General features: G+C 47.3%; 1 protein-coding gene across 2 annotated transcripts in view; it reads right to left on the bottom strand.

The window, feature by feature from the left end:
* The window catches only part of SLC7A14 (solute carrier family 7 member 14), a 29715-nt gene extending 8542 nt beyond the window's left edge, over positions 1-21173 (bottom strand). The window contains exons 1-4 of one of the 2 annotated variants that reach the window (XM_021548254.2): positions 21088-21173; positions 7243-7620; positions 2104-2340; positions 1134-1351 (exon numbers count right to left, since the gene is read on the bottom strand). In XM_021548254.2, the coding sequence (XP_021403929.2) occupies positions 1134-1351; positions 2104-2340; positions 7243-7546 (759 nt within the window). In that variant the 5' untranslated portion in view covers positions 7547-7620; positions 21088-21173. Of the gene's footprint in view, positions 1-1133; positions 1352-2103; positions 2341-7242; positions 7621-20755; positions 20895-21087 lie in introns of those variants that run through there. The other variant, XM_021548253.2, reaches the window with a different exon arrangement.
* Between the last annotated feature and the right edge of the window lie 1571 nt (positions 21174-22744).

Here is a 22744-nt window from a genome sequence, read left to right as displayed (position 1 = left end):
TGCACACAGTAAAACTCACCTTTTTCAGAGACTGTCTGTAATTATCCTTTTAAAATATGCCCTACGCTGTTGGGGATCTCACACTTGTGCTTGGTGGTGGATTTACTTTTACAAGCAACTTGTGACACAATGAACCAGCTGAAAAGGATGAGACCACCCTATTGAGTTTTTTGTTTTGGGAATGCACCTATCTTTTAAAACTACTTTTTTTTTTTTTTTTTTTTTTTTTTTTTTTTTTTTTTTTTGCAAGAGATATTTGGTGCATTGAATTGTAGCAAAACAGATATTTTCTATTTTCTCTTTTTCACTCCTATTGTATGGTACAGCAATCCAAGCTGTAAATATGGCCTCCGTTCTCAAGTGAGCCTCAGAGCCCTTCTCTGGCAAAGAGACATTGATTTACTGGAAGAAGGTGCAGGCAGTTTGGGACCCTTTCAATAACCAAGATTCGTGGTTTACTTTACTTTCTTGCTTATTTTTCTTCACAAAACCCCAATGGAGTTGAACAGTGTAAATCTGAGAAATTATCTTGGGTTTAGGCCAGCTGAGATATTTTCAGTCTCTGTTCATCCTTGGATAAAAACCAGTGCAAGCAAGCTAAAAAAGCCAAATATGTTCAAATTCTCAGTAAGCTTTGAGGGAACATCCATAAAATAAGTACTGGCAGGTGGCATTATGAAGTGCTCAAAACAAATGATTGAGAACATTGTTGTTGAAAACCAGCCAACAAAAGTATCTCCCCTCTCCACAGAGGCAGATCCAGCTCTCTGGAGCACCCTGCCTCAGATAGCCACAGCATTTTGCTTCACTGCCTGGCAATTAGTGGCATTTCCTTGGGGATACCTTCATGTGGAGTTTGGCTCTGCAGAAGGACTTTTGGAAAAGTTCTGGGTTTATGCTAAGAGGAGTTAGGAGATAAATCATTGCCGTAGTCTTTGGGTTTGGGGGGAAGAGCAGGTCTGGATACAAGCCTGCACTCCTGGAATTTGGAGGTCCCTGGCCAAGGCACAGGTGGATTTAACAGGGCTGGAATCTGGAGGGTGCAGCAGAATTGGGGTGTGTAAACCATGAGCAAGGCTGAGTGTGTGGCAGCACTTAGGTGCTGTGTGTCCCTCCGTGCCCACAGGACTTACCCCTGGCCATCCGAACGGCAGGAATTGTCCTTCAGCCCAGTTGTCACTTTTGATGTAAAACAGACCAGCAATCATGATGAAGACCCAAACTGCCAAGTTAATGACATTGAGCACGTTGTTGAGTCCCACTGAGTTCTTCACCCCCATGGCCACAATGATGGTCACAATGACAGCAATGACCAGAGCAAGAAGGTCAGGGTACGACTCCTCTCCTTTCCCTAGGTGAGAGAAAAGAGATGTGCTACTCTCCATCCACAGAATATCCAGGAACTCTGTGGGGGAGTTTTAAACACTTTTCAGACCTTGACGTTTTGCAGAACTCTTTGGTCTCGTTGCAAAAGTGGTCTCCAGAGGCCTGTGTCTCCACTAGCTAAAACTGTTTAATTAAGGTGATAAATCTTGACGCCTCAAGACACTGTCTGGACTTTTGGGAGAGCAGCAAACCAATGACTGTGTCCCAATTTGCATAACATGTATCTGCCAAGTACTCATTAAAAATCAATCAGCGATGAAGTTTTCATGACATAGGTACAGGACAGCTGGCTGGTTTGCTTACCGGTAGGATTCATGGACTGTTGCTAGAACTGTTGATCATACAGGACCACCACAGCCCCCAGTCCCTGGCAGTAGAGCAGACACCAGCTTGTGCTCTTTAACAAATTCTGTGTGTGCCTCAAGAGGACCAAGCGGACTGTTTGCACTGGGTGAAGTGTTTCTGTGCTGCCCCTACCCTCTGACATGCGACTATTTCTGTGCATGTATTCTAAATGCCAGCTCATCCCAAAGGGGCCCAAAGTGTCCCATATCCCATCCCCTCCAATCCTGCCTGTGCGCCAGGCTGCTGAGGCAAAATACCAGACAGAGAGTGAATAATGAATGAAGCCTAATATCCATGTCTGACTCCTGACAAGCTTCCAATTACTGTTCCAGGCCCGAACTGATGGAGGTGTCTCTGCACAGCAGGACGCACCCAGGCCGTTGAGCGTGCCGACGCTGTTGATCATCCAGCGGCTGATGGTGTGGTTGGCCAGCGAGTCAAACATGCTGCTGAGGGCGCTGGCGCCCGCGGCCGTCCCGATCAGGTACTCCAGGATGAGGTTCCAGCCGATGAAGAACGCCACAAACTCCCCCACGGTGACGTAGCTGTAGGTGTAGGCAGAGCCCGTGGTCTTGGGGACCCGCACGCCGAACTCAGCGTAGCAAACGCCTGTTTGGAAAAAGAGGAAGAGGTGTAAGGAAAAAGAGGTTGGGAAATGGAAAAAAACTGCCTTGGTGCTTCCTTCCCAGAGGTGCAAGGAGGTGCCAGGATTACAATCAACATCAGGATCACAGAGACATTTCATGGTGACCCTCCTTCCCACTAAAATCAAGTTGTGACAGGTTTTTCTTTTTGAGAAGACACAGTTCAAACCAGCCAGATGTTTACATGGGATCCTGGACCAGTGCTGCACAGTCTCATCCCAGAGGAAGATGCCACAGGAGGGCTCAGAGGAGGTTATACCTCTCTCTGCCCCAAAATTCCAATCTTCAAACACTTATCCTGCATTATTGTTCTGCAGATCCAGGCACGAGCACTGTCCTGATCATCCCTGCTTTTGTTCATACCCACTTTTGTTCATACCCAGGCAAGAGGAGTTTGAAGATGCCTTACATAGAGAACATAACTTATTTTAACACCTAAAAAATATTATATTTAAGTCTTCTAAAGAACACTTGCAAAACTAACTGTGCAGAAGAAGAAAAGAAAAGCAAAAAGAAGTATTTAACTATAAACGTTTGGGAGGAGGATTCATCAGACTTCAATACTCTTTGAACCCTTGTGCGCTTACTATGTCAGGATAATTTTTAATAAAAACCTGACCCTGACACATTGATGTATTAAAAAAACCATGAGCTTTTTTTTTTTTAAATGAATGGATGTACTTAGTCTCAAATTCCCCAAATATTATTCAGGACAAGTGCTGGAAGGGTCCTGCATGTTTAACACTGATTAAGCCCCTGTCCCAAAGACCCCAGTAAAGTTCATATGGGTGAATTGGTTAAGGCTGTTACTACCATTGAGTAAACATGTAGTAATTATTCAGCTCTCTATCAACCAATATTCTCCATTTAGGAGATAATAATTGCTTCAAATTTGCAATCAGTTCAGTATAGAGAGGGGAATGAATAATTTATAAAACTGCTATGAGGTGGCTGCTCTTCCTTAAGTGCTGTTTTTACTCTGTACAAACACAGAGTTATTGAATCTCTTAAGCTGAATTTGGTGGTGCTTGTTTTCTTGCTTTTGGAGGATTTTTATATTCCATTCACTGCTTAACTTGAATGTGAGTTGTTTTGCAATGGGACTCTTCAAGACTTGATTTCTGTAAAGCAGCCCAACAGGAGCCACGAGAGGTTTCCATCATCCATCCAGCGCTACCGACAGTCATTATTCAAAGCTGCTGAAAAATGCATGCACTCGGCAAAGGTACGGTTCACAGATAACTACAGGCCTGAATGATTTATGAAACTGGTGCTCTGACAGAGACAAGTATCTAGTTTCTCTCTTTGATGGCCTTAAAAATACATATATATATATATATGCTCTTGTAGGCAGCTCTTGTTTTAGCCAGTGACAAGATAATGATTGAAGAGGATAGTTATCGATACACAGTGATAATGCTAAAGCAAAGAAATGAATATGTATAAAATGTTGGAGGTTTTGGTTATTCTACTAGGATCCCAAATTAGAAGAGCTGTTTTTCACTAGGGGTTGGGTACAGCAATTGGTTGAGAATATCAGCATTAGGTGTCACCATGTATTACACACAAACATATATACAATATGTACTAATATCTGCTGCATTTGCACTGCATTTTTAATATTGTTGTTGTTGTTATTATTTTTACAATCTAACTGCACAATAAAACTCTGTTACTCAGTAACTCCTTGGCACTTCAAGCTATTCAACACCTTGTTCCTCTGTATGCAGAAGAATGCAGCTCTCCCAGTGCTTCTGCACAGCCAGCCCAGCCCTGGGACAGCAGGGAGAGGTTGGGTACCTCCTCCCTGTCACAACTGTTTAATTTGGAGATAGATTTATCTTCTTCCCCCAATCAAGAGTGTTTGCAATTTCTGAAGAAAACAAGACAACACAGTGGTTTTTTGAAAGAGCAAGCATTCTACAGAGGATCATTTCTTTTCCTTGAATATCTGCTCCACTTGTGCAATTGGTGTGACAGTCATTACTCTTGTGTAATTATACAGTTACTGACATTGTTCAACAGGACATAAACACAGCTGAGTGGTCTTGGTCCTTCCAGGATCCCATCCACAGAACAGCCACTGGGCAGGACAACTGGTGGCATGAGAACTGGTGCTTTTGGTGTGCTGGCATGGTGGTGGCCGTGATGTGGGTGCTGACCCTGCCACTGATGCTTGGCACAAGGCTCCACAGGAACCACGAGACATCCCACAGGGCACTGCCATGATGGCAGTGGTGATTCAGGTGAAAAATAACTTCTGAGTGGGATTTTCAGCTGCTCTGGAGGTAACTCTGAATAATTAATGCTACCACACAAGCAATCCAAAGGGACCATCTTTCATCAACCAAGAGCAGCCAGCTTATTGAGGATTATTCTCATCAAGCCACTGAGCCTGTCCACTGCACTTCATGATCACCATGTGCTGGTATATAAAATGAAGCTCCATGAAGAAAGCTTCCACAGAGCAAGGATTCCCATCTCTCCAGCTCCACCCAGGCAGGTTCAGCCCCTCAGCCCAGCCCTCATCAGCAGCACCTGAGGCACGTGCTGAGCTCTGCCCTGTTCCATCTTGGCTGCTGCTGATCCTGCTCCTGTACCACTGTCAGGTAAGAGTGTGGCTCTGTGCTCCAAAGAAGGTTATTGCTTTAGGAGAGAAGGTCACTAAAGGGACAAGAAATGGCTGGTGGGAAAGGCTGTGGAGAGGGTGGTGGGGTTGGGTGAGATGCAAACTGCTGATTATTGCTAAGGGGGGTTTTGGATAAACAGGGGTGAAAGTGGGGAATGCTGACAGTTGCGGCTGATTGCAGGAGCCTGAAGTGCACTGGAGGCTTTGTGGAGGGAAGGTGGGCAAGCATTCTTACTTGAGAGATGAATGAAAGGCCTTCTAGTGAGAAAATGAAAGAGATTGACTTAATTTATCAGTTTAATCAATTATAGTGTGTTTGTAAGTGCCCTGATGTATTGCTTAAAACTATGGAAGGCAACACATAGTAAATAGAATTTGCTGAGTAGATGAAATTGGAAAAGTTCCTTTCTGAAACCAGGCTTAATTGTGCAAAGAGGCTTCCCTATGTCAGGGTTTCCCTATGGCTGTCTCCCTGGGGAGCCAGATAACCTTCTGGATGATTTTGGTTTGTCTGGTTTTTGAGGTTTTTTTAAATTCAAAACCTTTCTGGGATCACTTTTGCAAGCAGTGGGGTTTGACTTGGTGATCTGTGATGGACAAAGTAAAAGTTCCTTAAAATCTGTTTGTGCACTTGCCCAAACTCAGTGCCTGGCACACCAGGCATGACCACAATGGGAGAGCTGAAATCACATCCCCAAGGAGTCTAACAGCCCATCCAGCTCCTGAAATCTTACTTGGTTTTACTTGCCAAAAAAGTGTTGCTGTTACAAACAACAGCAGTGTTAACGATGAAGTGAGGAAGCAGCCAAGGAGACTATCAAAACACTGCATCCCTCACAAAACACTTTCCCAGGGCTACAAAAGCAAGGGGAGATGAAAGCAGAGTGGGAAGCGGCGCAGGCTCCTGTGGGCAAAGGCGGGAGGAGCTCCTGCTGTGGGTCAAGGCTCAAGTCTGGGGTGAAAAAACCCCTTTTGGAGGACAGTGTTTTTGTTAGCAGAGACCCACCCAAGCTCCGTTTGCTCTTGGTTTGCATCACGGCCAACAAAACCTTTGCAGACGAGGGAAAGCAGGCAGTGGGAAAGGAGAGACACCAATGCTAACTGCTGCCTTGGATAAAAAACAAGCATTTTGGTTCATTTGTTGTGTTGGGCATCCAAATAAGCATTGAATCCCATTGCAAGCTTTTGTCTCTTTTTGTGGGCTTTGGAGAGAGCCTGAGGATCATTCCTGGGCTGTGTCAGGGTTGTGTCTCTGGGCTGTAGAAGGGCTCAAACTCCTACTCACTTTGGTGCGATCTCCATGGAACAGCACTGCAAACTCTAGGGAAAAACCATAATGTGCTTCCACCTCCCATGACAAAAACCCAGAGTTTTGAAAAGCTGATCTGGGTCACATTGCTGTGTTGGCTCTCCTGTCTTCTATTCAAAGCCCTTTGCCATTTGCTCAGGTTGTCTTATCCAACCCACAGACAAAAGCTGGATACCAGACTGACACAGCATGAAAAGTCCTCTGAGCAGATAGAGCAGGAACATCACATCATCGTGTTAGCACTGATCTGGAAAGGACAAATGCCAGCAGTACTGGCTTCATGGAGAAACTGCAGCTCGAGCCATATGCTCAGCTGGGTTCCTAGAGAGGAGATAGAAGTCACTGTGTTTTCACTAAAATAGGTAATTTCTCTCTCCCTGCCCATTTTTTTGTTGGTTTGGTTTGTTGGGTTTTTTTTGGAATTCAAAGACTGACCCTGCATGAATGGGAGCCAATGAAATCAACTCCAGAACTAATTGAGGAATTTTTTTTTAACTGCTAGCCATGCCAACAAAAGAAGCTGGCCCTGGTACTGCCCAAGCCACTGACATCCTTCCTGTTGGAACTAGTTTTCCACAAGCACTCACTCCAGCCCTGTGGCTTGGCCACACTCTTGACCTAGGACACACTCTTCAAAACTCTCAATAATCTCATAAATATTGCCCACAGGCTCCATCCTTGTGGAAGCCATTGGCAGCTCATCAGGATAATCAGGCTTGGCTGCTGGCTCCCAGTACAAGATTTGGTCTGAAATTTGAACAACGAGGGACAGGCCACCCGATGAGCTGTGTGAGATCTGAGGGAAATGGTTTTTAGTTGGTGAGGATGGTGCTACCTCCTTGTAGCTCGTGGTGCCGAGTAGGTGTGCACCCATGAGCGGAGAGGATGCAGGACACGTCACGTTCCCCAAAAACCCACGCAAAACCCACCTGACAAGATGGATGCCACGGCAGCGATGATGAAGGACACGATGACCCCGGGCCCCGCCATCTCCTTGGCCACCAGGCCGGACACCACGTACATGCCGGTGCCCACGCAGCTCCCGACGCCCAGGGAGATGAGGTCCAGGGTGGTGAGGACCTTGGCCAGCCGCGCGCCCTGGGCGGCCGCGGCGCCGCTGCCCTCCAGCATGGACTCCACGGGCTTGGTGCGCAGGACGCGGGCGCGCAGGGCATGGCCCGCGGCGCCCCAGGGCACCCGCCGCGGGTCCAGCCGCGAGAGGAAGCCACTCATGGTGCTGGGCTGGGCAAAGCTGCGCCACGGACAGGGTCAGCAGCACCCTCAGGGCTGCGGCCGCGTCTCCATCCCTGCAAGAGAGGGGAACAGAGGTTTGGACTGAAACAGCAAGGAAAGAAGGGAGAGTACAAAGGGACCCCTCAAGTTTTTTGCTGGGCTCTGGTGCTGGCAGAGCTTTGCTTTGACCAATGCTGCTGCTGCTGTGGAGAAATCTCCTTTCTGCACCCTCAGTCGTTTTGTACAACAGCAATGCACTGCCCTCTGTGTTCACACGGGTTTAGCCTCAGTCATTACTGCAGCGCTACAAACAGCAGGAACCCAATTTCCTCCAAATTCTCATTACGTGGTTTAATTGCTACCAAAAGTGATGATGGCTACATGTAGCTGTGAAGTGTTGGTGGCCACCGAGGCACACTGGGCCCTGGTGGGGACCAAGTGTGACTCCAAGCCTGTAGTTGAGGCAGACTGGGAGAGAAGCTCAGCAGGAGCAGTGTGGGCTCCACTGGAGAGTGAGTGACCAACAGCATGGCCAGCTGCAGCCATTTTTAATGCTTCTAAATTATCTTGCCTGAACCCATGTGCTCTAGGATTTCATCAAAAATAATGGCCTTATCTTGGTTTTCTCTTTATCTGTGCTTTTTTCATATTTTAATATTTTTCATTTTTCATATTTTCAAGAAAAAATCAGCAACTGCCATTCCTCCCTTCTTCCCTCCCTCCCTCTCTGCTATTCTTCAGCAAACTGTGTGGTTTTCATAGCACCAGCAGCAGTGACTTCCAGGTGACACGTGATGATTTCTGACTTTGAGCAAGCCAAGAAGAACTGACAACCCACTAGCTAATACAAGGGAACAGGAAAAATAGTTTATCAAATATGAATTTTTACCTGGCAGCTTCTTTCCTGTCAATACAGAAATATTCTTTTTTTTTTAATTGCCTTGAAGACAAAACACTTATTTTTTTTCCATTTTTACATCCAAAACTAATTACATTGTGTCCACAAGGCAGCCTTGTGTTGCTGAAGTTTATTAAATGAAACACAGCATTCATTTTATGTTTTGGTTGATCACTGTTCAAATTGTGCTGATTTTTTACCTCGAGCAACCACAGGCTTAAAGGCTGCACGTTCTAGCTAGGAATAATAATGAGAAATTGTTATTGCTCCTGAGCAAATGTGGATCTTTGTGTTGAGAATAAAACCTGGGTTTGGCTTTTGGGTTGCTCAAGGAGTCAGCTGGTTGTGGGATGGGCTGGCTCACAGGTGAGGTTTTATTTTCTGGTTTAAAGGAAGGTTTGTTTTGGAAGAAGGCAGCTGAGCCAGAGCTCAGCAGGTCTGCCCCCATGGAATAAACATGGAATTGTTTAGCTTTGAAAAGACCTCTGAGATTATCAAGTCCCACCATTAATCCATGTTCCCAAGTGCCAAATCTCTGCATCTGTTAAATCCCCCCAAGGGTGGTGACTCCACCAATTCCCTGGGCAGTGTGTTCCAGTGCTTGACATCCCTTCCCATGAAGAAATTTTTTCATAATATCCAATCTAAATCTCCCCTGGCACAACCTGAGATCATTTCCTCTTGTCCTGTCACTTGTTACTTGGGAGAAGAGACTGATCCCCCCTGGTTCCAGCATCCTTGCAGTTGTAGAGATCAATAAGGTCCCCTCTGAGCCCCCTTTTCTCCTCAGGGCAAGGTGCTCCTGTCCTGGCACCCCCACAGTGGTTCTGCTTTGCCAGGAATGTGTTTTAGCCATGTGAAAAACAACAACTCAAAGAAAAACCACCCAAAATTCATCCTTTTATCCAAAGCATGGCACCTCTGGATTATGGGCTGGAAAAGAGGTCTTACTGTGCTTCCCACTTCCCATCCTTTATTTAATTATTCTTCTTGAACTTTGTGGCTTCTCTCAGTTGAGTTTGAAACACTTGGATTGCTACACTAGGGTTTGCACTAAATTGACTTAAGCTAGTCAAGAAGTTGGGCCTTCAGAAGAGGTAGGATGGTGTGGGATGAAGGCACCAAAGCTTCAGACTGGTCCTTGGTGCCATCACCAGGTCATGCTCTGGCATGGGAAGACCTGTCCTGTGTTTTAAGGGGGATTGGGAGCCCAGTTTTTCATCATCGTGTCTCTGGGTCTCTGATGAAGGCTTTGGGAAGGGCAGCATGTGCTCCTTTACTGGAGGAATTCACATCCACACTGGAAAAATTAGTGAATTCCTCAAATGAAGAGAGATGACTGATTTCACTCAGTTCACTCTCAAGCCACATCATGGCATAGAAATTATTTTTTCACCAACATCACAAAGAACCCCAAGAGAAGAGAGGGCAGTCTTGTCCTGGAATAATCTTAACTGCTAAAATGATGAAAAAAGCCCTTAAATATTTCAAATAGTTAAAGTTTAAAGCATGAACTGGCTGGTGGATTAGTGATGCACCCAGATTTAGGCTGCTGAGCTGTTCCAGCTGCCTGGGGCTGGACTGTGACCAGGTCCTCCTGCATGGCAGCCCAACAGAGCCCTACAATTTATGGGGTTTAGTCTTCTCCTGTAAGTCATCAAGGAAAAAGAAAAACCCTTTCAAAACCTATGAAATGAAATAACTCTATAATTGCTGCTATGCTCAATTAAAGCAGTCATTCAAAACTATTCCAGATGTTCAAGCAAGATCAGCATATTGCTGCTATGTAGCTTGGAAAACATCTTTTCTCTCCATTTGAGACCACGAGAAAATATGTCATGGATGGCAACCACCCCCATGGGACAGAGGCAGCTCCCTTCTGCTCTGCTCAACCCTGCCTGTCTAGAAGCCAACAGTGGGAAGCAAAAGGAATTTTTACTTGCTTTGTTTTGTTAATCTTCTCTCCTCGCTACAAACCAGGGAAGATGAAGGGAGCTGTGGCTCAGAGGGGACAAGCTGTAGCTGGGTTTTGGAGCTGCTCAGCTTTCCACCATCAGGCTGTTGGGGTTGCTTTTCCTCACTGGCTGGCACTTGCTGCTGCCACCATGTGCTTGTCAGCACCACTGTTTGTACCAAAACACTCCTCTTCATCAGGGTAAATTGGCTAAAACTGCAATCAAGCCAGAAGGAGAGACATAGGTGTTTATAGACATGGATCTTCCTTAGTGTCTGGGTTGATGCTGGATTATTCCTCCTATAAAACTCATTCTGCTGGGGAGGTGCAGTGCAGTGCCCCTCCCAGCATCTCCCATCCTCATCACCCCCATAGCTCCAATTTCTCTAGAAAATTGTCTCCAGACCACACCTGTGCCTTGGGATGGCTTTTGATTTTCTGTAAATGACTCCCCTCTGTCCAGAAGTCTGTAGGGGAAACAATGAGCAAAGATCTCTATTCAGATCTGTGGGGAATGCAACAAGGAACAGAACATCAATGGTGGTAAATGGAACAAAGAGAGCTCCTCTTGTTGTATTGATGGAAAGCCAGGCAGGGGCACTCATTAAGAGGAAAAGGTTGGGTTTTCCCTGGTTTTCCATGGCTTACAGAGTAATTACTGCAGAGGAAAAATTACTGATGCTTCCAGCAGCTGGATCAGCATGGATTTGGCCCTGCATGCAGGACACCAGTGCCCAGTTTGCTGCAGAGGATTTTAGGGGGAAAGTCTCTTTCTCCTTGCCCAGGGGAGCTGTGCTTCAGAAATCTGGGATTGAAACTGGTTCCCTCAAGGCAGTACCTGCTGTGGACCCCAGGAATATTAATTCTGGTGTTTATGGTGCAGGAGCATCAGCCCTCAGACCTGCTCCGTGCTCCAGTGGGGACTGTGTGCCAACATCACCCCTGGACAAACAGAGCCCCAAAGGCTCAAAGGGATGCTGGAGGTAGCTCGACATGATGGAAAAGGCATCTCCTGGCAGCAAACACCGCTGCAATCCCAGAAAAAGAGCAAGAGAAATAGCAGCAAAAGTGCTAGGCTGAGCTCCCTGCTGCCCCTTCCCTTTTCCCTTTAATTGTGAGCTCGCTATCGGTGAGGAGGGCTCCTCTGGAGAGGCTCGGGGGCTGAATTCCATCCCGATTTCAGCCCAGCTCCTCCAGCAGGGAGAGGGCTGGCATCAGCCAGGCAGCAGCTCCGAGCCAGGGATGCCTTCTGCCGGGGCTGCTCGTCCCCGGAATGTTTTCCTTACGAGCACCATTTGATTTGGAGCTTTATGTGCTTGTTTTTACAGTGTTGATCCCCAGCTGGGCTGCCACTGTAAAAGCTGGCTCTGTCTCCATCACCAGCCCTCCTTAAAGCAATTTAAAAGGCAGGCACAGAGCCGAGAGCGAGGGCTGGTCCCTGCCGGTCCAGCTTCAGCAATCTGGCCTTGTGCCTTTGCTGGTAATTTTTGGGCTTTTCTTATTTTTAATCTTTCCATTTTTAAATCTGCTTGAGCAGTTCAAGTGGAGCTGTGGTTAATTTAAACTACAGTAGTTGCTAAATTAAACCACTGATAACACCTCAGGTTTAAGACCAACTTTCTCTGTGCATCAACTGAAAAAATGGGATATTTTCATGCATAATGGACACAGAGAGGCTGAACAGCACATTTCTATGGTGCTTCCATCAAGGTTATACAATGTGCTTTTGCAGTGTTAGCATTGCTGTTAAGATGGCTAAACATTATTATCTTCTTTTGACAAATAAGCAAAATAAAAGAGGAAATGTTTAATTTGTCCAATGACATAAGCCAAGGGTGCCATGCATCCAGAGGCAGCCCCCAGGAATTCCTAAACTTTGTATTCTAGTCTATAGTGCAAGTATCAGAAGAGCATGAATGTGCAATGCAGTGATATAATTAGCATGTACATAAAGATCACTCTTTCTCCCTCTTTCCAGCCTTCAGGGAGGATACAGTGTGATGGTTTAGCTGCTGTCCTTGCTGGGGAGAGACTGGACTGCCTGGATAATCAGGAAAAAGGCAGAGGGAAGGATGGAAGTGATGTCAAAGCTTTTTTCTGTCTTGCAGCTGGTGTTTCCCTTTTCCTAAGTAAATAGCAAATCAATATTTGAGCAGTGATCTGTGCCCATGCAGGTGAGCAATGAGAAGGTTTTGGTAGCTGAGGGCTCATCTTCCTGCCTGGATGAGGTGGGAGATGAGGTGACACATTCAGAGGTGAAATTGGAGCATGCCACAGGGAAGGCCAGCAGATCCCTTGATATTGAGCTGTTCTAAACTTTACCAGGATTAATTACATGCCGACTTCCCAAGCAGCTGGTCCAGGTTCCCTTGGGATCCTCTGGAGCACCAAGCTGGTGAGAAACAGCTCTGGGACTGAAAGGGAGCAGTATTTTCCTCCTTCCTAGGGGCTGGATGCACATGGAGCACCTACAGTTCTTACAGCCTGAATGGGATGGAAGCTAAAATGTTCCTTTTGGAGATGCTCATGCACATCCTTGCAGGCACATCCCTCCCCTTGGTAAATCCACCTGCCCCGGTCCATTGTCTGGAATGTTGGTTTTCCACTTGTTTTCTGCCCTTTTTGCATGGGTACCAATCATCCCCATGCTGCAGAATAATGTAGGAATGGATGCAGGGTACAACAGATACAAGAGTCTGTGCGTGCTGAGCTGAAATAATGCAATATGCATGAAGTGCTCTATTTGGGTCTGCAACAAAGCTATTTAACCACCAGAAGGAAAAACAAAAACAAAAACAAAACAAAACAAAACAAACAAAAAAAAAAACCCAAAAAACAAAAAAAAACCCCCCACCAACTACAGAGAAAGAGATATAATCAATTTGCACATTTGCAAAAAGGTCTTATTTGTTGCCGTTGTCTGGAGGTGGAAAGTTAAAAGCCTAAAAACCTGCAACAATGCAGGGAAATGACAAATCAATAGGTGGGTGATCTGAGCAGGAGGTGGGGAATCAGGAACTTCTTGGAGCTGGTCTGACAGGCTCCCTCCAGGAGAGTAGTGAAACCACATGAAACTAGTAACATTTGCTGCTCCACCAGTAAGATGGAGAAATTCACTGCCTTAAAGAAGTGTGTGGTGATTAATCTATCTGGGTTTTCTATGGAAGCAGATGAGAAACAATGCTAAAAATGATTAACAGTCCCCTGGATGTGCCTTGTTGAAGTCAATATTGGTTTTGTACCTGCACGTGCTCGTCTGCAGAAGGACCCTAGAGGCTCTGTGCACTTTCAAATGCTCATTTGTGGTGCTGTGTGATTTTGCATTCCAAGTGCAGATATTGATACCAGTTCTTCGAGTACAGCCTCCCCCACCTTTCTGCAGTCACAAACTGCAGTGTTGTTGAACAATGAAACTCCTAAAGGAAATTTGGGTTCACAGGTGTGGGTGCTCAGCCTTTCAAGGACCAATATACTGACACCACTTAGGTTCAGGCATTTTAAACACCATGGGAGGGGTGCCCAGGAATGCAGATTTGTCTCACACAGACTTGTATATTCATAGAATGGTTTGGGCTGGACAGAATCCTAGAGATCATCTCATTCCAACCCAACCTGCCATGTTGGGCCACCTTCCACTAGACCAGATTTCCCAGGGCTCCATCCAGCCTGGCCTTGCAAATATGCTGACACATCCTTCTGCAGCCTCGGGTTTTGGGATTAGCAGTTCCAGATCCTGAGCTTTCACAAGAGGAGAAGCATAATCAGATTTTTCTGGAATCGACTGAGTTGCCCATTTGCAATGCTGGGCATAGATTCCTGACAGTATGAGTGCCAGCAGCATCAGTGGCATGGTTGCAGCCTTGGGATTGTGGCTCTGAGCTTTTCCCTGGTTTTAGGTAGTAGGTTGTACTTTCAGTAATCACCACTTTGATGAGATAACACATTTTCTGTACCGAATCTCACAGTGAGAATGGACAACAGATGCCTTTGTATCACTGAAACTCTAAACCTGGGCTACCAGGCTGTTTCTTCTAGAATTATACTCCTTTAAAAACTGCCTTTGCTTTAACAATACACAAGAGAAAATCTCTGTAATTAGTGGGCTGTGTTTTCTTTTTCTTTCCTCAGTGGATCCATACTTTTACATTGCAGAATGAAAGTCATTATGGTTTGCTGCAGGCCAGACAGGAGAGCTTTTTTCATTTGACATAATTCACAGAATGGGTTATTTATTAATGTGTGAGGCTCTCTAAACAAAATGGATTTTTACTCTTGCGAGAGTCTGGCTGATACATCATTATGACAACTTATTTCATTTCTGGGTAGCATTTTGAACCCAGTGGCAAATACACAAATCTCTCAGTAAAGAACTGATTTAACACCAAGGCTTCGTCACCCAGACAAGGAAAAAATTCTCCTGTATATCAAACACAGGATCTGAAAATGCACTGTTTTTAAACCTCTAGTTTTATTTTGAAGATTTCTGATTTTATAGCGATTCCTTTATTCCCCACTAAGAAACTGCTGGGCTTTTTCCTCTCAATACTGGCTCTCACTCAGCAGCAGTGTTTCCACCTTTCTGTAATAATTCAGTAGGAGTCTGAACTGGCCTTTTACACAGTAAGCACATCAAACTTACAAACACCATTACTCGCTCTTGCCAAGTTTCAAATGCATTTATCTTTTGTATGTGCACATGGTCTCATTAATTACTTATCGTGTTCCATCAGCAGTTATACAAATGTAATTGATTATGCCTCACTGCCCCACTTCCACTATTTTGGCTATCAGCTAATTAATGCAGGAGAGGATCTCAAGCAACTGCTTTCCTCAGAAGAAGCTGGAAAAATGCATTCTGCAACCCCAAGCCTACTAAATGTTCCAGAAGAAGCACTAGTAGCATATGCAAATCAATGGGAGCTTTTTTGAATATGCAAATAGGAGCCTTGAGCTGGGGGAATTTGGCTGGTTGTAACCTGTGTCTCTAAATTCCTCAACAGAAGCCTGAGGCAGGTTCAATGCACCTCCAAGGAAGTGAATAGCAGCTCCTGCTGATTTTATTACAGTTTTCTGCTTCTTATTCTTATTCACTAGGACAAAAAACCCCTTGCCTTACATGAGTAATTCTGCTCCATTTCAGCACAACCGATTATATGAGTAATGTGATCACAAGTGGATCAAAGATGATGATTTAGAATGGAGTTCATGTGTTTAGTCATTTATCATCATCAGTCAGGCAAAGGCACTGCAACACCTAAGTGATGTGTAATGTGAGTAATACCTGGTGCTGTAGCAGCAGGGCTTTTTTCCCAGTGAGTTACAAACTCACTGCAGACTAACACTAAATCAGTCTCTAGGATGGTACTAGAGAAGCAGAATTAAATGAAGAATTATGTGTTCATAAAAGTGATAACGGCATAAAAGTTAGAGTATGATAATATTCCTGAGCAATGCACATGCACTGCCCAGAGATGTCCTTTTGTAGCAAGGGAATCAGCGTGAGCCAACATGATTAACTTAAAGTAGCTAATTGCCTCCTTGCTCTTAGCCTCCCTTAGCAGCAAGACCCCCAAACCCAACCTCTTTCCCTGAGACTTTTGTCTCCCAGCTACAGAATTCCACTGCTGTGCCTGCACATGAGTAAGAGCAGAGCTGCTGGAATGTTACTGCTGCAGCTCCTGTTTGTGCCAGAGCTCCCAGCCAAAGGACATATTGCTTCTTTCTGTCTCAATTTACTTGGAGTAGGGCTGGTGACCCTGGTTATTAATTGCACATCTCCCAGTCCCTGTTGCTTCCCAGCCAGTTGTTTAATGACTGGAACACACCTGCTGGTGCCCAGGTGTCTTGGACAAGGCTCTGGAGATTCCAGATGCTTCCCAAGTGTGTTGCTCCAGGGCTGGAGCAGCACAGGACCTGTGCCTGGTGCTTCCTGCCTGTTCCCACTGGGAGGGAAGGACAGCCAGGAGAGGCAGATGTTTCCTTCACCACTAGACCAGGGTGCCCAAATCCTACCTGGAGCCACCCTGGCATTGCTGAGCACCACGGGGCTGTGCCTCATCTAGCACAGCTCAACAGGTCCATCATTAAGACCTGGTTCAGTAACACTCAGGCACAGTTTAAAGCAAAGTTTAATTGTGCTGCTGCAGGTGGAATATGCCCAGGTGTGCAAATGGTGCACAAAGGGCTGTTTCTATCCTCAGCTTTGAAAAACTTTGTGGAGTAAGACTCAGCCCAGACTCGGGGAGCTGAGGATGTGCAGGAAGAATGGCCCAAACCACCCACTGACGTCATGGTCACCAATAAATAAGAGCCAGTGGCTGCTGAGAGGGGCTGCTCTGAGCCCATGTGTGGTTTTATAGATGTTTACTAAAGTTTTGACACAGATACACTCACAGCTGTGGCATGGCAACAAAAACCCATTTCCCTGTAGGCAGCAAACCACTTTGATCCTGCCCTCTCAGAATTAGGATGTGGTGCTGGAAACACATGTGCTGCAGAAGCTCTTCTCTGTTCACCTGCCATGTAGATTTAATTTATGGTATCATGACTTTCAATGAATTATGGATACAGTGACTGTGCAGAGGAACACAAACAATAGAGTCATGTGCTGTGTGGCTCCACCTTGCTGGCTTTGTTTCATGAGTGCCTGGGCTTCGCTCTGACAGTTTTATTGTGGGGAAAAAATAGTTTTAGAGATGTTCCAGCCTGGTGACAGCAAGGGACGGGCTGTGGTGGGAGAGTAAATGCTGGCCAGAGCACCCAGTCCCCTGAAGGTGACTGCATAGTCTGGAAGCAGGGCTGCTATTCAATGAGCCAAGGAAACTCAAGAGAATTTTTCTCAATATACAAGAGAAAATTACAGTTTCCAGTTCTTTCAGTTTTGGCATTTTCCCATTGACAACCACAGCTTAGCTATGTCTAATTCCTTGTAAATGAAAAATGTCTTAGGACTCTCTGTGGATCTGAGTCTGCTCCCATTTACACGTGGGTGGTTTAATGAGTTCAGCAGACTCACCCTGGACTGAGGTGAGACTCTGGCCAGGTTTTCATATCCATAGGAAGTAGATGAAAAATGCCTGCTGTATTTCTGGGCTCTGGATACTTTGCATACCTAGATTTGTCTCTCACAGACTGAGAAGCCCAGACTCAACCATGGCTTTATATATTACAGAGGGCACAAATCTGGGAGTGATTTGGGGGTTAAATTTTTTTTTTTATTAATGTGAGAGTCACAAATGCTGCCTCCCTACTAATGTTGTTTTTGTGTGATATACAGATCCCACGGCTACACACAGCTGAAGAAGTATTTGTTTAGTTTTTACCTTCTTGTTTTTAAAATGTCTTAATAATCCAAACAACAATATGTTGCTTAAACATTATGATGATTTTAATAGCTCAGGTGCTCTGAAAGCAAAATTTTGGTTATTTGGGGACTAAGAAATCAGTTGCAGACTGCTCTGTTATCCTCTTTTTTTTGCTTGTCTTCATGAAGGGCCCATTTATGTTTGTGTAAGTTCTTGCCATCCTATTTGCTTGAATGTTGCAGGGCTTCAGAGAAAAAACATTATTTTAGCCATTAGGAGGTTGTTCTGTTCTCATTGAATTTTCTAGAAAATCTCCTGTTGCCTTTAAGGGAACATGGAAGGATTTTTATTATATCTGCGTGATTTCAGAACTGAGGAAACAGACTGTCTTCAGAAGGAAGTAGTGTCAAATCAGCCTACAAATATATCCTTTAAAATTATTTTGGCTGGAATCCTTCCTGATATGATCCCATCTGAGACTCTGAAGTTACACAAAGAATAAATTTTTATCATTTTTATATAATAAAAAAAAATTAGAGAAGGATAAGATATGTCTCGACTTGAGAGTCATGAATAACTCCCTGAGGAGAATGATTTATGTCTTAAAATGCAACATGCATTTTTATGTATTTACTGCAACATGCACAAAGGGAGATATTCTTTTGGAGGAGAGTTAATGAATGAAGCCAATTGGAAAATTGGAGGATTCAATATAGAATTTGGTGACTTATTTGTTCTGTTTTTTACATATGGTTAAAAATCCCACCCACTGGGGAGGTAGTACGTCTCTAGAGGGGTGTCTGGAAATAAAGTTGTAACATGTCCATGCCTTATTTGGGGAATGAAGGATCAAAGGTACCATAAGGTCCTCTGAGTTAATTCTGTCTGAGTCTCAGGCCATTAGTTTCCAGGCAATTACTGCTGCAGGGAGCCCAATGCCTTGCTTTGGCTAAGTTGCATATTTTGGGAGGACATCAAAAACCTTGACATAAACAGATGGAGAATCCAGAACATTTCCTGATGGCTCTTTCATCAGGTCACCAGCACTCCTCTGTTCAAAAATGTGATCCCTCCCTTAAACTGGAACGTTTTGGCTTTAGCATCTCGGCACAAGTTCATGTTGTGCCTCTTTTTGCCAGACAGAGGAATAACTCAATGCCTGCTAATTTCTTTCTGTGGAGGCTCTTAGATTCAAGGATTCACATCACTTTCCTCCCTGCTTTTTAATGAAGTGAATTCTCAGGTGATGTAATTCCTCCTCTGTAAGGGCCCTTCTCCACTCCTTGACAGGCTTTGGTTTTCCTTTCATTTTTTGTCTTACTTCCAATTTTGTTGTCAATTTTGTTGATGTCTGCTGTACTCTAGCAGTCTGTTTTCAAGGGCTGAGGTAAAATTTCCTACATCTCCACTTACTGAAGAGCAACTAAACAAGTCCTTTTTTTCCCTTCTTTTTGTTCAATGACTTGTCTTATCACAGCTATTGCATCTGTACTGTCTTCTCAGATATGTACAGCACATTTGAGTTCATGTCAGTAGGACCCAAGATTCTTTGTTGACACTATTTACTACTCATCAGTAACTGTTTTGTTGGAAAATTTTACCCCTTTTAACAGATGAAAATGGGAAATCAGACCTTGGACCTCCGCAAGACTCCCTAATTCTCTGTTCTCATGCAACAGAGATTCCCCATTGAGCAGTATATTTTAAGAATAGATGCTGAGTTTAATCTAGGTAACTTTTCTCTCTAGTGCTGTTTTTGGCTTATTTGAGGGTTTTTGTTTATTTACAATATGTTTTTCAACTCTGTTAAGTCACATGCCTTGGCAATGTGTACCAATAAAACAAACACATGTAAATATCTTTAGCAATCAGACTTTAGGTCTCATAACAGTTTTTGGGCAGTCAAACAAATGCCTTGGCGTGCTAAAATCAGGGACACTGGGAGAATTAATCACTTAATACGCTAGATTAAATCAGACATGGCTCTTTTGAGACAAAAATGTTCCCCCTCTCCAAAGCCGGTGCTGCGTTGGAGCACTTATGGGAGGGCACCGAGCCGATCTGTATAAACTATCATTTCACAGGCCACAAAAGCCGGTCTGCAGGGCAGCTGTGCGAGCAGAGACGAGGCTTTCCAGCGGTGCTGCTGGAGCGCACCTGGCCGGGCCCGAGGCCAGGCAGCTCCGAAATACCCGTGCGGAATCAACAAACAGCACCGAGCCGGGTGACGTAAAGAGGAAGCCAACTCCATTCCCGGCCTGCAAGTCGCAGGGAGTTTTGCAGGCGCCGGGGGGAGGATGGAGCCGTCCGCGGGGATGGAGCCCCGTCGGGGTTTCAGCACCGCGGACAGCGCCCGGCGGAGCCGCGGCCGCGCCGGAGCGACCCCCGGGCGGCCCCGGGAGCGGCACCGGCCCCGGGAGCGGCACCGGCCCCGGGAGCGGCACCGGCCCGAGGGTGACACCGGCCCCGGGAGCGGCACCGGCCCCGGGAGCGGCACCGGCCCGAGGGTGGCACCGGCCCCGGGAGCGGCACCGGCCCGAGGGTGGCACCGGCCCGAGAGTGACACCGGCCCGAGGGTGACACCGGCCCGAGGGTGACACCGGCCCCGCGGGTGGCACCGGCCCCGGGGGTGACACCGGCCCGAGGGTGACACCGGCCCCGCGGGTGACACCGGCCCCGGGAGCGGCACCGGCCCGAGGGTGGCACCGGCCCGCGGGTGGCACCGGCCCCGGGAGCGGCACCGGCCCCGGGAGCGGCACCGGCCCGAGGGTGACACCGGCCCGAGGGTGACACCGGCCCCGAGGGTGGCACCGGCCCCGGGAGCGGCACCGGCCCCGAGGGTGACACCGGCCCCGCGGGTGGCACCGGCCCCGCGGGTGGCACCGGCCCGCGGGTGACACCGGCCCCGCGGGTGGCACCGGCCCCGCGGGTGACACCGGCCCGAGGGTGGCACCGGCCCTCTCCCGCTGTCTCCCTTCTGCTCGCACTCCGTTCCCCTCACTGCCCCCTCCCGCAGCGTCCCGACCTTCCCGCGGCGCGCTCCGTGCGGTCACCTGTAGCAAGAGCTGTCGCTTGGCTCAGGCCACCCGGTGTCCCTGCCGTCACTCCGTTTTCCCCCGTTTCCAATCAATCCCGTGGGCTCCGGCGCCCCCGCCTCCTCTCCTGCCCCGCGGGGCCGGGGGATGCAGAGGCGGGCGGGGGTGCCCCGTGGCCCGGAGGAGCCGGCGCGCTCCCTCCGCGGGGCGCGGAACCGGCTCCGTCTGCGCGGCGGGGCGGGGGGGCCGCGGCCGCGCCGGGCAAACCTTCCCCGGGCTCGTGGCGCCCCGAGGGGCCCGGAGCCGCCCCCGCAGCCCGGTCCCTCCCTCCCCGCCGAGCGGGCACTCACCGCGGGCGCGCTCCCCGCGGGGGCGGCTGCGCTGCTCGGCCGCGGGGCGGGGGGGCTGCGCCGGCACCGCCGACCCCGGCTCCGGCCGCGCACGCAGGGCGGAGGGAGGGGGAGACGGGGATGGAGGGAGGAGGGATGGAGGGAGGGAGGAGGGAGGGAGGAGGGCGCTGCAGCTCCTCAATTATTCAGCGCTTCCCCTCCCCGCCTGCCGCATGTGACCGCCGGCAGTACCCGGCAATACCGAGCCGGCCCCGGGAGAGCTCCCTGCGCGGGGCTGCCACCCCCACGGCCACCTCCCCTCCCTGCCAGTCCTCCCTGCCTCTCCGAGCGTCCTGAGGGATGCGGGTGGCCTCCCCCAAACGGTCTGGCTGCTGAAAAATAGCTCTCCTGGCTGCCTCCTCCAGCGCAGGGCTTTCCTCACCCCACGGACACAGCGCGGGGAATCTCGGTTTTGTTTTCTCCTTGAGCTGCGCTGTGAGATTTGGGTGTTAATGCTGTAATCCCGGAACAGGCAGAATTAGGACTAAAATAATGCCTCATGCATTGCAGCATGCTGTGCTGTCCACCCCTCTGCACAACCCAGTTGGAGGAATTAGGTATCAGGTGCAGGATATATTTAATATTTTATACCCGTAGCTTCTTTAGAGAATGGCTGAAATTAATGATCAAGATTATTCCTTTTTGCAGTTTTGTTTCTCAGTTTCTGCTGTTTAGTTTGCTCTAGAAATACTCCCTGTCTGCATCTGTTTTGTACCACTTTGACATAAAATCCAAACTGGGTTCATCTCCAGTGATGCCTGGGGAGGATCTGGTTTCAGTCTGTGTTACAGTCTCATTCTATAGCTTTTAAGAGGACCTATTCCAGATGAGAGCTGTGTCTCCAGTGGAGAGAGTCCTTTCATCCTTCAAATACTGAAATAAATCTCTTCTGATAAAATTAAAGGTGAGATCCTTCAGTGTAACCAGTTCAGTTCTGAAGCCAATGTTTGCCTAAAGTGAGTGACCATGACAGGATCTGCATCGATGGCAGTGACCTTCTGGGGACATACAGACAGTGACATTGCACAGATAAACACAGACAAGGTTGGGGTTGGACTAGGTGACCTTTACCCTTCCAACACAAATTATTCTATGATTCCGTATCCATGATCTTGTTTTTGGCCAGGAGAGCAGACCACATGTCATGTCCAATTTCCTTTCCAGCCTTGACTTCTGTGGCAGTTTTTGTGTCTTTCCAGATGAGTGCCATCATCTTCCTGATTTATTAGCAGACTCCTCCTCTCTCCAGCACAGCTTTACCTTGCTCTCTTCCCTCCCTCACAGAAGCCTCCTTGCAGTCCCTCTCTTCCCAAACAGGCACAGAAAAGCCCTCTCCCAGGTTACTGCTGGCCAGCAGAAGGTGTCATCACAGCATGACAGGATGCTCTGCTTCCTTCCTGCCACTCTGGCCAGCACACATCACATCACACAGCACAAATTGCAGTCAGCTGATTACCTTCCTCACAACCAGCAGTTGTGAAACCCCATTTTTATTCTTTTCCTTATTCTTTGATTGCCTGAAAGCAACACTCAGAGCTGCAGCTCTCCTGCCCTTATCTATGGCCCCCATGCTTCCCATCTGGTCGTTGTTTCTCTTCACATCCACTGGCTTCCCCAG

The sequence above is a fragment of the Lonchura striata genome, chromosome 10, assembly GCF_046129695.1.
Source record: "Lonchura striata isolate bLonStr1 chromosome 10, bLonStr1.mat, whole genome shotgun sequence".
NCBI lineage: Eukaryota > Metazoa > Chordata > Aves > Passeriformes > Estrildidae > Lonchura > Lonchura striata.
This window is presented reverse-complemented; position numbering and strand designations above follow the sequence as displayed.